Genomic DNA, 14,887 nt, shown 5'->3' with positions numbered 1-14,887 from the left:
TTTCTTCTGAAAAAGCACCTCTATCCTTCTGTCCTAAAGTCAAATTGGAAATTATTTCAGGAATTGTCTTTCAATGAATGGTCTCCTATCAATCAGAACAACGTAGTCTTGATTTTTGGCTTTCTCTGGATGTTTTCCTCTGCAGTTAAGCTATGTATATTTTCTACAATATGGGTCGTGCTTCTACTATGAACGTAGTACTGAAAATAGTGAAGAGCTTTTCTTTTTGCAGTTTCTATTTGTTCCTTCCTCATGGAATTAAGATTAATTTGCATTTGGAAAGTTGTTTCACCCTCACCCTTTATATATTTTCTTTTTCACGTGTCTGTAGGCTTTATTATTTTCCTGTGATGCAGATAAGATTTCAAGTCATGAAGTGAGATATTCTCTTAAGAATGAACCTTTGTATTGGCACTCTGTCAGCATTTCTGTCATCCTAACAGCAGCAGTCAGGCATTTCCCTGCAGTCTCTATCTGAAGTAAGATGAAATTTTGACTTAATAAAGAAATCAAGCAGTTGATACGTTCAAGAATGACACACCTTGAGTTTAACAGTATCATGGTGCATGGAAAAAATATCTTAATGTCATAATATATTATGCTGAGTGGAGGGATTGCTTTAATCCCAGGTCTTTATTTTTTGAGTTTCTGTAGACATTAGAAAGTGTCTAATTTTTTGGTAGCAATTCCAGCTTCAGAAGAAAGTGCTTCTTCTCTTTTAGTGAATTGAGGGTGGGAATGGAATGTACATAGGCTGCAAATGCACCTTCTTAAAATCTACTGAGAAGGGCTCTGTATACTCACAGTTGTTAAAATTCGCTCCTTAAGCTCCCCCAGGCTGGTCACTAAATATTCGAGGCTACTACTGTGTGGGACATCTGCACTGGAAGCAATAAGGTCTGCTACATGATGTCAACATCTGACATAAATACCTGTTGAGAACTAACACACACCACACAAGGTTTTGCAGCAGATGAGTGAACCACTGTCATCAGTGTTGGGATTGTTTCTATTACGTTTCACTTAGCCAGAAGACCTCCTATGTCTGCCATAACATTCCTAGAAAAGAACAAGGAGACTTTGAGTCAGGGCTATATGCACTTTCCTAAACACATACTTATGGACCTTGTTAAGAAGTAAACTTGTTAGTAAGAGCTCTTGAATAGAATAGATTGTGTTAGAAAGTCTTTCTCGTACTAAGAAACTTGCAGATTTTCCAGTAGTTTGTGACACTGACAGAATGAAGTATCCTATTTTTGGCACTTTGAAGTTTCATAAATGAAAAAGAGGTCATAAGCAGAACCAGAGGGCTCTGTTTGTGTTTCTGTTAGACCTAAATAGCTCTCCTTCTAAAGAGTCCTTTTTGTGCAATGGCCAGAAACTTGAGTTCGTTCAAAAAGGGCTTTAACCAAGGCTGCTGCTGGAGCCAAATAAGAAAACAAGGAATTTCCTACTTTAGTCCTTTTTCGTCTTTCTCATGAGGTGTTATGATCAAGAGGGTAGATATTAAGAAGGTCTGAGGATGTCCTCTCATTGAGGGAAATTAATCAGTGTGTAATATGCTGAAAAAAAAAAATCCCATGTGCTTTGAGGTTCTGGAAAGTGTATGTACAAGGTTGCCTTTGCACTGCTGTACATTGAGGTCTTCCTGGAACAGGCCACAGAAAAGGAAAAAAGTGTTATTTAAACTGAATAGGAAAAGTTTTTTACAAAGAACAGGATAAATGCTAGTTATAGTAGAGCAGTCTTGGCTCAGATCATTGCTGTGCTTATTCTTGGCTTATTGTATTGAAATAAATCCATATGTTCTAGGGAGTGAATTTGCGGATTCTGTGGTAATTTTAAGGGAAGACTTCCATATTGAGGCGTATGAAGACTATTACAAAAGAATATTTATATGAAATGGTATTTCCAACATGTTAATGAATCAAAAATTCAGCACTGATACAAGATTTGAATATATTATTGCTTAGGATGTTATAAAGAAGAGGAGAAGTAGGCACATCATTATGTTTAATTTCATTTTCTCCTTACTACACAGTCAGGAGAGTTAGATAATATATATGGCTGAATGGGACAAATTATACTGACACCAAGGAAAGCAAAAATCTTATCTTGTGTGTGTTTCATTTCAGTTGGGACGGACCCTCCGAAGCCCTTTCATGAAGTTTGTGGCACACGCAGTTTCTTTCACAATCTTCCTTGGACTGTTAGTAGTGAACGCTTCAGATCGGTTTGAAGGAGTAAAAAATCTTCCCAACGAAACCATCACAGATCATCCCAAACAAATATTTAGAGTCAAAACAACCCAGTTCTCGTGGACAGAATTGCTGATCATGAAGTGGGTATTGGGTAAGCAAAAACAAAATGTCTTAAAGCCCTTGAGGGAAATTAACTAACATAGCATGATAGACAGGGATATCCCTAAGAGAGGGGGGGAAAATAATTTAAAACGAGACGAAGTTAAATTTCAGGCTGATTAAGGTAATTCTGATTGATTAAAACAGAATCAGAAAAGCCTTTTATTTTGGCCCGTGCTTTTGAAAATATTGAGTGATTCTCAGCAAATTCTGGCTTTCCTGGTTTTTCCATTTTCCAGGGTAATTTCTGGAAGATGTGTGTATGGTGTGGTTTCTTTAATCATTGAATCGTAAAGAATGTAGTATTCTATGCAGTCATTGCAACTGACAGCTTCTCTGAGTGGGAAAAAAAACACGTCCTTTGGGACATGAACAACCACCTTTTTTTATTACCCTGCTATGGCATCCTATTATAGCTCACAGGACCTTGGTTACCTCATCTGTAAAATGGGTATATATTGCTTTTTGCTTCTTTGAAAGAACTCTGAGATCTAGCGATGAAAGTTGTTGGGTAAATAAGAGCTGGATTTCATCAAGTTTGTAGTATGGAGCTGCTACAGATGAGATAACTTTTTATAAAGAAATGAAGTTGCCTAAAATTGACAAAGCACAAATTCATTTGGATGAACCCTTCAAGTGCAAAACTGTGTCACATGCACAAGTTAAACTTCACAGGGATTTTTTGGGCAGATTCAGATGTATTTCTTTTGCTGGCACAATTTATTCCTGGCAGGTCAGCTTCTTTGAACCGCTAATCTCAACATGCTCAGAAAGATTTATTGGGAAATTGAGCTTTTAGACACTGCAGAATCTTTATCTACCTCTTCTCTACCTATTTTTACTTTTCACCATGATTCTTATTATTTTCTTGCACTAGGATAAATAACGTCATGCTTCTGTAAGTACTGATGACATTAAATCCCTCTGAAAAAATAGAATAGGGCTGCTCTATCTGATGACTTCCTGGCCGCCGTTTCTTTGTTCCCTGTCCCCACAATAAGTGAAGTCCCACACAGGATATTAGACAAGAGGAAAAAACTGAATAGATGCCAGACTGGATGGAGTAAGAGATATTTATAAAATGATATTAAAGCAGTTGGACAAGATGATTAGATTTTAGCCTAGGTATTCTTTTCTCATAGGCAGAAGGTATCTGCCTGCCTGGAGAGTTCCTGAGAGATGAAGAAGAAAACATTTCATTTAAAAGCAAAGGTTTTCACTTTCCTGGGAGAAGGAAAGTGATTCATTGTACAGATTTCTGAATATAATGAGATTTTGTAATGACTGCCTACATCAGCACTGACAGTCTTCTCCAGCCATTTTGTCTGTCTGCCTACAATAGAGCTTCAAATAATGTCTCAGCCACACTAATGTGAAATTTCAGTGCATTTAGACTATGGACAGCTGGCCCGGGGCTTGGGGGGTTTAATGGGCCATGTATGTACTATCAACTTTATCAACTGTCAAGGTACTAGAGATCATGAAGTGCCTAGTTGTAGGGTGCAAAAATATTGTAGATAGTGTAAGTATACATCTAAAGGTGTAAATATAATTAAATGTGATGCTATAGCCAGATAGCACAGGCAAAGATAGCGAGAAATACTTCCTTAAGACAGAAATGTAAGTAGGTAGTAAGTATATGCTGAAGTGTAGTAAATCTCTTACGTACTAAATATACATGACTGTATTTAATCTTGCTCGGCAATGGCTGCATCTGCTCTCTCCAGTCTCAAAAGCATAGTGATTACCTTCATTTCAGTTCATAGCACAATCAAAAAGTGAAATCTTACTCTCAGTTTTAAAACACCTTATTTCTGTATGTTCTCTTCTTCATATTGTGGCAGCAGTGATGAATGCTGATGGCACCTTATTTGTTTCAACTACAGCAGACTATTTTTGAGTTTGTTGCAAAAACATTGCAACAGATGTTCAGAATAGCATTGTTTGAGAATAATGTGACGCTTTAACATAGCACATTGTGGCCAAGAGTGAGTAAAACCTGTGATAACACAAATAGCCTTGCTGAAGGTACAGAAATTGATACACATATCTATATTAAGAGAAAAATAGTGGTGCAAGAATGACAGGCTACTGTTAGACAAATAGATCCCATTGTCATGTCTAGCTCCCAAATGTTTATAATGGAAGTGAGAAGTGAAGTAAACTAAGCAGAGACAACAACTTTCAGCCAGGAAACACTTTATTCTGCTCAAAACTCCATACCAAAGGCCCTTTTGTCCATTATTCTGCAGTTCTGAAATGGCTGTAAAGGACTGCTGGATCAGTCAAGCAGTCTTGGTAGCCCATTTAATGTCACAGTGAAGAGCCAGATAAGCAATGGCAGTTTTAGATGGGAAAATGCTGTTTTGCTCTCATGCCTCTTTGTTACAAATGAGCATTCAAGAGCTGCTGGTGGCAAACTCATCAGCGCAGAGAAATACAGTGGCCTTAGAGTGCTGGGCACTGCATGTTTGACTTGTACACCTCAGGTGTTTGTGCCCCATGCCTACGTTTTAGCCTCCATCCAGGTCTTCCCATCTCTTGTGTGAGGAAGGCTGGGATTTTCTATGTGAGAAATGTGCCCCAAATGCTCATAAAAAGTGAGGAGGTTCTATTTAGAGAGACAATTTCACCACTGCAAAAGTAGCAGAGCAAGCAGCAGAACTAAGTGTGGGCACAATCTGAGCACAACCTTCTCTGCAGCCTTTGTCAGGTCTGAAGAAGGTTCAAAGTAGGCTCTCCAACACTGTCTGTTCATGATTTATGTATCAGGCCAGTGGATATGAAAACCTGACAAACTGTTCCTCTTTGTGCACAGGTGGTGAACAGCACGCCTTGTGTATTTCCATATTTCTCCTAAGCAAGCTGTGCCTGTAGCTTGACTCTTAATTCCCCTCCTGAAACAGGGAGTGCCCATCAAGGTGACATTTCCAATTATCCCTGCCATGGGACAGCAGGCACCTCCAGGAACTGGAGAGCAGAAGCTGCTCATACACATCTCTGTGCTTTAAATTCAGGGAAATGACCTCTCCCAAAACCATCAAGGACCTCAGAAGTACCGTGCTGAAATGCCATTACACTCAGGGAAACCTACTTTAGCCTCGCTGCCTGACTTATCTCTATTCTACATCCCATCTAAAGTCCCATCCCCTCAATTTTATCTACATTCTTTCTCCTCAGTATTTTTATGGTAGATTTAAATACTTCCCCACAATGTATATATAATTAGCCAGCAGTACTGACCACATAATTACTGTAACTTTTTTACTCGTCCCAAATAGACATTTTTCTGTATGTATGGATAAAAAATGACTGCCACGTAGTTGGCAAAAAGAACGATGTAAATTATAGGCCAACAGTGCGATACTTTCACAGAGTGATTCTAATTTTAGTCAGTCTACTCAGTTTTAGACGTGTCTTACTACATTAATCTGTGACTTAGGTATATTAAGTGACCGAGATTAGAAATAAATTTGAGTAGGAGAGTTAATATTTAAACCAGGAAAGACATTTATGGGCATTGGTGAAGAAGTGCTGTGTTTGGCAATGACGTGCACGTAATATTTCCTGAAGTACTTCAGTACTTTTTATATGCTGTGCGCACATAATGTGTAGCCTAATGTCTCATGTCTATCAGTTTGATAATTTTGTTCTTTTTTTTTGGAGCCAAAAATGTGTTCTTTTAATATTTCATCCTTACTCCAGAACAGTTCCTAGGAAACCAATTCTTTCACTTTCTGCCCCAGGCTATTTATTATTAAATCTCACCATGGTAAATGATGGTTTGGGATGAAGTTCCTGCTTTTACTCAGCCAAAAACCTTTTGCCTCCCCCTGGCTTTGCTCAGCACTCAGCAGACCACAGACTTTCTTCTACGATAGATCTATATGAGCCATAACCTGTGTTATGGTACAGCTCCTGGGTTCTGCCTGCAGGTCCCATGGCTACAGAGATCACAGGCTGGTGGTTCCTGAAACAGAGAGAGCTTAGCTTTCCTTTGTCTTCCAAACCCTTACTAGTGCTTGAGGACTGATGGCATCTGTTCTTAATCCTGTCAGCCTCACACTGACTTATTTCCTTCCCTGTAACCAACTCCTGACTGTTCCTCTTGGGACCCTGTGTGCTTCCAGGAGTCTCTGAAGTAGCTGAGCAAATGCATTTACATGCCACACCACAAGGGCTTCTAGCAAAGAGGATGGAGAAGAGTTCATATAAAGGACATGGCTGCAGGAGGCTGCATGGAAATTGGTCGGCCCTGCTCATGCTTGATTAAATGTGAATTTTGCTGCTGCTATGGAAACAGGATTGGAGGAAATATTTATAATTACCAGTGGGTAAAATATTCCAACATTTTATCTGTTCTGAAATGTTTTGACCTTGGAGTCCTGCTATGATTGAACTATGATTGAGCAAGCTGGTGAATCTGACCTGAGCTCTCGGCTCCAGTTCATCCAGTGAAATTGTCCCCTTTCCCCAGAACTCTCCAGTACAGCATGGATGTCAGAATCCTTGAATTCTATGGCTTTGGTACTTAGATTTATCTGTGTACTCTTAGAAGGATCCTAAATACAGGATAAAGTAGGGATTTGCAGAGTGGTAAAGCAGGCTTTAGTGTCTCGAAATTCATTATTATTTGGTATATAAAACTTAATGAAAAGCTCTGCAAGGACAGAACTTCTGGTTTTCCTTTTCTCTGATCAGGCTACATTTACTGCTAGGTCAGATTTCCTTTCACAATGCTATTTCCATTCTTAAAATGCTCCCAAGTTCTGCATTAAGGGAGGAGAAAAGCCCCAGGAGAGTAAGTAGTGCTGTCTTCAACGGCCCAGATTAGCAAGGAGATTTTGAAAGGAAGAGAGGAAATGTGCATCTTTTTTTTTCACAAGCAGATCAGCTGGAGGATTTTGTAACATCCTCAGTATTTGTGAACTCTGCTTTCACTGACGTCAGCAGAAATCTGTTTTACTATTGATTAATCTAGTGAAATTTTGAGATGTTAGCATTGTATGCTCAAAGGAGTATACTAGCTTAAGTATATCATTAAAAAAAGAAAAAAACATGATATTAAGTGTTCTCTTGAGAAAGTCAATTTAACTGAAGAATTACTTGCTTCAATCCTAGAAGCCACTGGTAGCCAACAAATGGGTCTGTCTGAATACAAAAAGTGCCTCTGTCAGCTGGTTAAACGTGCTGTGGCCTCTCTGCAGGCATGATATGGTCAGAGTGTAAGGAAATCTGGGAAGAGGGCCCACGAGAGTACGTGGTACATCTCTGGAACCTTCTGGACTTCGGGATGCTGTCCATCTTTGTGGCATCGTTCACCGCCAGGTTCATGGCTTTCCTCAAAGCGACTGAAGCACAACAGTACGTAGATCAGTACGTTCAAGATGATGACCTCAATAATGTCACCCTTCCCCCTGAAGTTGCTTACTTTACTTACGGTAAGATGCTTTTTGCTGTCTAACATTTCTTGTTCTTTCAAGCTGTTGTGTGGTAGTGCTGAAAGTCCCTTTCTTTTTGTGATATGTCTGGAAGCTATTTCCAAATTAAAATGATTATTCTGAGATTTACCCATTCCAGCCCTTTTCATAAGCGGCCAAAAAGAACTGAGATCTGACCCTCATCGAGTCTCTGATTTTGCTCTGAGGCTTAGCTCAATCACGTCCTGAAAAATAGCTTGAGCAACAAATTATCAGGACCTGGGAGGATGTAATTTAAATTATAGATGATGAACCCACTTCATTTTCCAAATGCAAGAGGAGGGACATGTGAACCAATGTGAGATCCGGAGCTGCATTTTTAACTGGTGGTGTGCTCTGCATCTGTTACATCCAGTGCCTGTGTAATAGACATCCAAACAGAAATCGCACTCATCACTGCTCCTTCTCCAAGAGAAAACCTTTATTTCTGAGTTCCTATATGATTTATAAGTGCTAACATTTGGAAATGCAAGCAATAGCATAACCTTGGTTAACATTATTTTTGATGCTCTTTCTGTGATATTCACAAATAGAGCTTTACGCTCCTGTGTAGTGGCTGGACTTGTTGTCTGCCTCTGTAAGCTTGAGATGTAACCTTGGATAAAATCTATGGGGACTTTGCTTATGGAGGGCTGCAAAGTCTGCGGGTGTGGGCACAGTGGAGCACCCTTTACTCACTAGGCTTGCAAAGCAACGTTCTAGCAATGAGCTTGGACCAGAGAGGCAGATTTGGGCTGGCAGTCTTCATTCACAGTAGACTAGCACCGTGTGGCACTAGGGATGCGTGCCCTGAGCCTGCAGCCATGGACTTGCTCAGCATCCTGCTTGCCTCTCTGAAGGTAAGCTTCCCTCTCACTGCACCAGAAAGCAAGAGGCCTCTGAACTTATGTTGTGGCCCATTTAAAGTGAATTCATGATATAGAAGTGCAAAGGGTCCAGAAAACAGTATCGCAAGCAGATCCTGTGAATTCTTCCATCTGCTGCTTTTCTTTGGGCACAAATTACTGGAAATAATGCCGAAGTTTACTGCTGTGTCCTAAAGATGCCACTTGCTTTGGCTCTGAGTCAATACTTTCATGAAGGAGCTCAGCTGATGCAATGACACGAGCTACATTAATACAAATGGTCAGTTTTTCAATAGAGTTAACAAACGATGCATAACTGATATCAAAAAGACATTTTTTGAAGTAGAAATATTAGAGTGACTGTGTTGCCAAAATTGGTTTCAATTTGAAGATAACACAGCGATGATATGTTTAGTGGCAGTATCTGCTTTATCTGAACAAACTCAAGCTTCCTTGTCTAAAGTTATGGAGAGAGACCTCAGCCTCCCTAACATTTCTCTTCCATGTACTGACATAGTGCCATGTATCTAGCTAGAGTTATGGCCAAACTCTCCTTTGTTCTGATTTTGGTTTTCAATCTCAGGAGCATCAGCTGGAAAAAGGACAGCACAGTTGATGCTCCAACAGGAAATCAAAACTCCCAAACTGTTTTATAGTCGCATCTTTTATCTGTTGTGTGACTTTGGTAAATCTCAGTGACTTGCTCATTTCTCATCTTTTCCATGTCAAAAATGCAACTTTTTGCCCATCCTGGTAAAGAATGCTGAAGGCCTCAGCGACCAGTTGTTTCAAACCCTTTTTTTCCTGTAACTCCTGGCCAGAATCAAGATTCAGACCTAAAAAGGGAGTAGTTCATCATCATAACATCCACCTACCACTTTTCATTACTAATGTCTAATGTCCGTGTATTGTTTTAGCCAGGAACAAGTGGCTTCCCTCGGATCCTCAGATCATTTCAGAAGGACTGTATGCAATAGCTGTGGTACTCAGCTTCTCCCGCATTGCTTACATTCTTCCAGCCAACGAAAGCTTCGGGCCCCTGCAGATCTCTTTGGGAAGGACTGTGAAGGATATCTTCAAGTTCATGGTCATCTTCATCATGGTGTTCCTGGCCTTCATGATTGGAATGTTCAACCTTTACTCTTACTACCTTGGTGCAAAATACAACCCTGCATTTACAACGTGAGTACTTAAGGAAAAGGGACTGCTCTTGCATGGTTCTGTTTGTTCTGGAGCACAGGTCTTATGCGGAGCAGCTCAAGGAGCTGGGATTGTTTAGCCTGGAGAGGAGGGGGCTCAGGGGAGACCTCATTGCACTCTACAACTTCCTGAAGGGAAGTTGTAATAAGGAGGGGCTTGGCCTCTTCTCCCAGGCAACAAACTGATCTGAGGAAGTGGCTGCAAGTTGTACCAGAGGAGGTTTAGATTGGATCTAAGAAGGAACTTTTTCTATCAGAGAGTGGTCAGGCACTGGAATGGCTGCACAGGGAGGTGGTGGAACCACTGTTCCTGGCAGTGTTCAAGAGGTATCTGGATGAGGAGCTATGAGAGATGGTTTAGTGGTTTGTTATAGCTACGGTAGTGGGAGGATGGTTGGACTTGATGATCTTGTAGATCCTTTTCAACCTTGTGATTCTGTGATTCTATGGTTTATTGCTGCTGCTAACTCTGCCCAGGTAGTTGGGATGCTGCTGAACACTCTTCTGCTATTAGTGAGGTGCATGGCTAAAAGCAGAGAGGTGTCTGTGCAGTGAGTGATTCTATATGAAAACAGAAGTCCATCTCTTCATTGTACCTTTGTGTTCCCTATTCTTCCTGTGAGCCCACCAAACTTAAACCTCCCTTCCTCTTAGCTGCTCCCTCCCTACTTCTTGCTGGGCTTCCCACAGTGGGGCTTTCCATCCCACGCACCCACCTGTGAGGGAAGAGGAAAGCTTGGTGTGATGCTTTCCCCTTGCTGTGATCTGACATCAAGGCAGTTTCACTGTACTTGTAAAGCCTGAGATGAGGAGCAGGCTGCAGCTGGTGTTGGATGTGTCATACAGCAAGCCTCAGCTCGTAGCTCCCCTAGGAGAAATGACTTTATTGGTATCATTGCTGCCCTGTGAGTGGCTGTGTCCTTCCAAAGACAGGAGCCAGTCTTACTACACTACTCTCTTGTGCAACACATACTTTGTACCACAATGTTTAAATTTTCTGATTGAGCCAAATGTGCTTTCTGAACCTTCCTGTAACCTCAGGATACACTTTAATGGAAGGATTTGTGAGGGCAGATGCAATTACATTTATCTGTGCTCAGTAGTAAGAGAGAAGAAAATTGAGTGTGGGATGTGACTTGGTTCTTATTGGGAGAGAAGATGTCCTTGAAGCACAGGAGTTAATGTGAAGTTGAGTCGATGCCGTCTCTTGATTGCAGCAGTTGTGGTGTCCCCCAGGCACATCATCAGAGCAGCGGTTAACAGATTCTATCTCTGATGCAGTAATGATAACCGTTCAATTAACACACACAGCACGAGTGGATCCCTCCATCTTTTGATGGAAATAATGAGCAAACATTGCCTGAAAGGGTGACTGCTCACTGGAGGAAAGCTTGCTCGAGTGCCTGAGGGCTGTGTGGGCTGGGGGGAGTCCTGTCAAAAGGCACCACTCATCCTCCTTAATGTCAGCCTTGTGATCACTTGTCCTGGAGGGACTTCATGGTGTTACGAAGCAAATTTTCCATGAAGATGAATTTTCCTTTCAATACTTTGGAAAAGACTTAAAATAAACCTGATTTCCTCTGATTATGTAAACACACAGAGGCGTTAAAGCATGATGAGTGAAAATGAGCTCTTCATCGCACAAAACAAAGAGTGTAAATTAACATTCATGCTCAAAATGCTTCTCAGACGCCTCATTCAACAAACCAGAAACCTACGGTCCCAAATAATTCTGACAAGCTAGGAAAGATACGTTGGCATAGGGGCTGATCCTCACACATTTCCTTCTTTGCTTTTCTTGAGCTGTCTGTGAGCCATCCTGAGCACTGTGCTCTCCTGCTGCCATTCACTTATACGTGACAAGAGGGGAAGTCTTAATGTGTTGTCCAGATTTGCTGAGGCAGAGAGAAATGCTCACTTTGCTGAAGTCATAAGCATTCTGTGACTTCGCTGACTTCTCTGAATGCACCTCATAGCATCGCTAATGCGTGGAATTTTACAGAAATTAAGTTTTGTACTCAAAATGGTGGCTGTTTTACTATGGGACCTAACTGTGGTATCAATTGGCTAATTGTGACAGAAGTAAAAACCTGCTGGATTGGTGCATTAATCAGATTGTGGCCTGTTCCAAAGGGCATTGAATTGACAGCTCCCTCTGAACATCACAGTGGATATCCCCAGTGATACCCTCACAGATAAGAAGCTGCTCACAGAAATAACATTGAATTTGAGACAACCGCAGCTTCCCAGGACAGTGTGTAGGAAGAAAAAAGAGTGCACATTTGTCCAGGTCTCACTGAGAGGAAATTGCATGCTTAGATCTAATAATAATCATCATCCATGAATGCTGGTGTAGCTTGCACTTTTGGAATCCTGTTCATTTTGCTTTCTGCAGAGCAGGCACACAGCACCCCGGTGGCCTCTGAACCATGTTATCACGCAGTTTCTGTCAGTTCTTCAGTTTTAATGTTCTTGACTCAAAGGAAATGAAAACGCAGTGTGCTTTTTCCTCACGCTGTTAAACATTGAGGTTATTTAGCTAACCAGGGTATACTTTCAGATTTTTCTTTTTAAGTTCTTCAGTGCTGAAAAGTAGACAGCTTTCAGGACTCTCGCAACCGACCCCAGCACTGTTTATGTGTTTATTGTATGCTGTGTATAGAACACAGCTCTCCAAACAGCCCGTAATTATGAACATGCTATGCAAACAAAATTGAAATGGAGGCAAGACTGATTGTGTTCATCTTGCTTTCTGCATGGCAAATCAGGCTGAAGGCTACAGCATGAGGGTTTCTGTCTGCTTCTCCCCAAGGGGAACTGTGAGTCACTGCTCGGTGCCAGTGTTACTTAGATGCTTGGAGGCTTTTTTTCTTCTCATTCTGCTTTGTCAAAATACAATATTTTTGTAGATTGTATTGACTGCATTGCTTTTCTGGCAATGTTAAAGCTCTACCAATCAATTTAAGGAAATAACTCAGTCTGAAAGGATGCCTTAAGCTTTCTTAAAGAGGAGGATGAAAGACTGACATGAAATCATGGCCTCGCCGTGATCTTCTTTGATGAACAGCACACAGCTGCTTATAGAAGCAAAGAAAATCTGAAACTAGATGATCGCCTGTAGTCTGTTTTCTTCCTTAATTCAGAATCTTTGTTTAACTTCACCAACTGTTTACTGAAACAAAATTATTTTTGTTACCTCTCCTATAGCTGGCCATTCTGCAGTAAGGAGAGTGCAGTGTACCCATCCCAGCAAGCAGCAACACTCAATCTGCCCCTGCCAGCTCCCCCTGCTCTCTGGTGCTGTGAAGATGGGCAGGACTCCTGACATCTTCCCTCATTTGTTCGCCTTTGGGAAAGATAAAGCACCCTGGGTCTTTGCAGGAGGGGGGTAAACAGCATAGTTGGCACTGACAAGACACATCAGTGTCTTGGAAATTTCATGATGTTGGCTCCAACTGTCCTCATAGTTTAGTGAGATGTTCTCAAAAAGGAAAGAATACATTCCCTGTGACTTATGCCAAACCTTGTGCAAATTGGCAGTAGTGAGAGGGGAGGAGCCATCCAGGCTTGGTGCAGGCTGCCCAGAGAAGCTGTGGGTGCCCCCTCCATGGAGGTGTGCTGGGCCACGAGTGGGGACCTGGGCAGGAGAGCTGTTGGTTGGCAACCCTGTCCATGGATAGGGGCTTGGATCTTTATGGTCCCCACCGACATAAGCCATTCTATGTTTCTCTGATGGAGCCTCTTCAGAAGGCAGGGATGTCCTAGTACCAGGTCCCTGCAGAAGCATTTCCTCCACAAGTGAGAGCTCTGTGTCTTTCTGTAGGCATTGCTGAGCGTTGTGTTGGGATGCCACTTCTACCACCCTCCTGCTTCCCATACCCGCTCTTTCCCCACTTGAGGCTAGGATTAAGGACCTCGGACATGTGCAGAGGAGCGTGGTAGCTGTGCTGGAGCCCTCAGCTTGTCAGGGTGGACAGGGCCAGCCAGTAATTAACTTTTCAAGAAGAACCTGACACCTCTCCAGAACAAGGGTTAATGCTTAAGCTGCAGAAAAGGAGCAAAGTTGACATGTTATATTAAAAACCACCGGCAGGGTAGAAAACTAAGGGAACCTTTCCAAATTAAAAAGGGAAGGTTAATAGCAGGGTGCAGCTGGGATCAAGGCTGGTGGTTATGGTTTTCATTAGTTCGATAAGTGAGCTTGATGACAGGTTTCAAAGCCAATGGGTTTTGGTGTTGTACAAGATCTTTAACTGGAAATACAATGTCTAATAGAATAAGAACTAAGCAGATTGCTACCATAAAAGTGAAGGATATCTGACACATTAACGTCAGGTGTCCTTTGCTGCGTGTGATGGCAGGAGACAAGAGGAGAGTGTTTGAGGAGAGGAAATACACACCAAGTAGAAAAGAGGTGGTGCTTCTGTGCAGCAGTCATAGCTCATCCCACAGATATATCTCTGTGTAATGTCCCAGCCTCATACAAAACAGCAAGGGGGCGTGAACAAAAATTTATTTGAGTAAAATGGAGACTGAATAGAGAGCCACATTTCAACCTATTTGGAACACCACTTGGGATCATCTCCCGTCAGTCAGTGCAGTTATGCTAGATGAGAACAATGTCTGAATATTTACTGCAGTCTTATTGCTACCATATGCAAATGGAGGAGGGGATGCCAAGAGTTGTGATGGGAGATAAGAGCCAGTTTGCTGTGGCTGAAAGGAGTTGCACAGTGCTCTGCACTCACCCTCCAGAGAGTATGAATTAATTTCTGCTTGCACACAGTGTAATAGATTCCAGAGTGGCTGCAAAGTTTATTGTTTCCCTAGGACATGTTTTAGTTTGTGTCTATTATCTGTTTTTACAAATAGATATTGCAGGATTAGTCTGCCACCCTAATAATAATTAAAAGATCCTAAATATAGTTAATGGCTTTGTTTTCTTAAAGGGCATTTGCCTCCTGGGATGCAAGTAAAGGCATTAAGCTAAGAAAACTCATCCT

The 14,887-nt window shown here is 41.5% G+C and overlaps 1 protein-coding gene across 1 annotated transcript in view; it reads left to right on the top strand.

Moving 5' to 3' along the window:
- Window positions 1-14,887, top strand: part of TRPC7 (transient receptor potential cation channel subfamily C member 7) — a 64,785-nt gene that overhangs the window by 37,581 nt on the left and 12,317 nt on the right. The window contains exons 5-7 of the mRNA XM_072348097.1: window positions 2,136-2,352; window positions 7,568-7,801; window positions 9,603-9,867. Coding sequence (XP_072204198.1) covers window positions 2,136-2,352; window positions 7,568-7,801; window positions 9,603-9,867 — 716 coding nt within the window. The remainder of the gene's footprint in view (window positions 1-2,135; window positions 2,353-7,567; window positions 7,802-9,602; window positions 9,868-14,887) is intronic.

Source organism: Excalfactoria chinensis, chromosome 13 (genome assembly GCF_039878825.1).
Source record: "Excalfactoria chinensis isolate bCotChi1 chromosome 13, bCotChi1.hap2, whole genome shotgun sequence".
Lineage (NCBI taxonomy): Eukaryota > Metazoa > Chordata > Aves > Galliformes > Phasianidae > Excalfactoria > Excalfactoria chinensis.
This window is presented reverse-complemented; position numbering and strand designations above follow the sequence as displayed.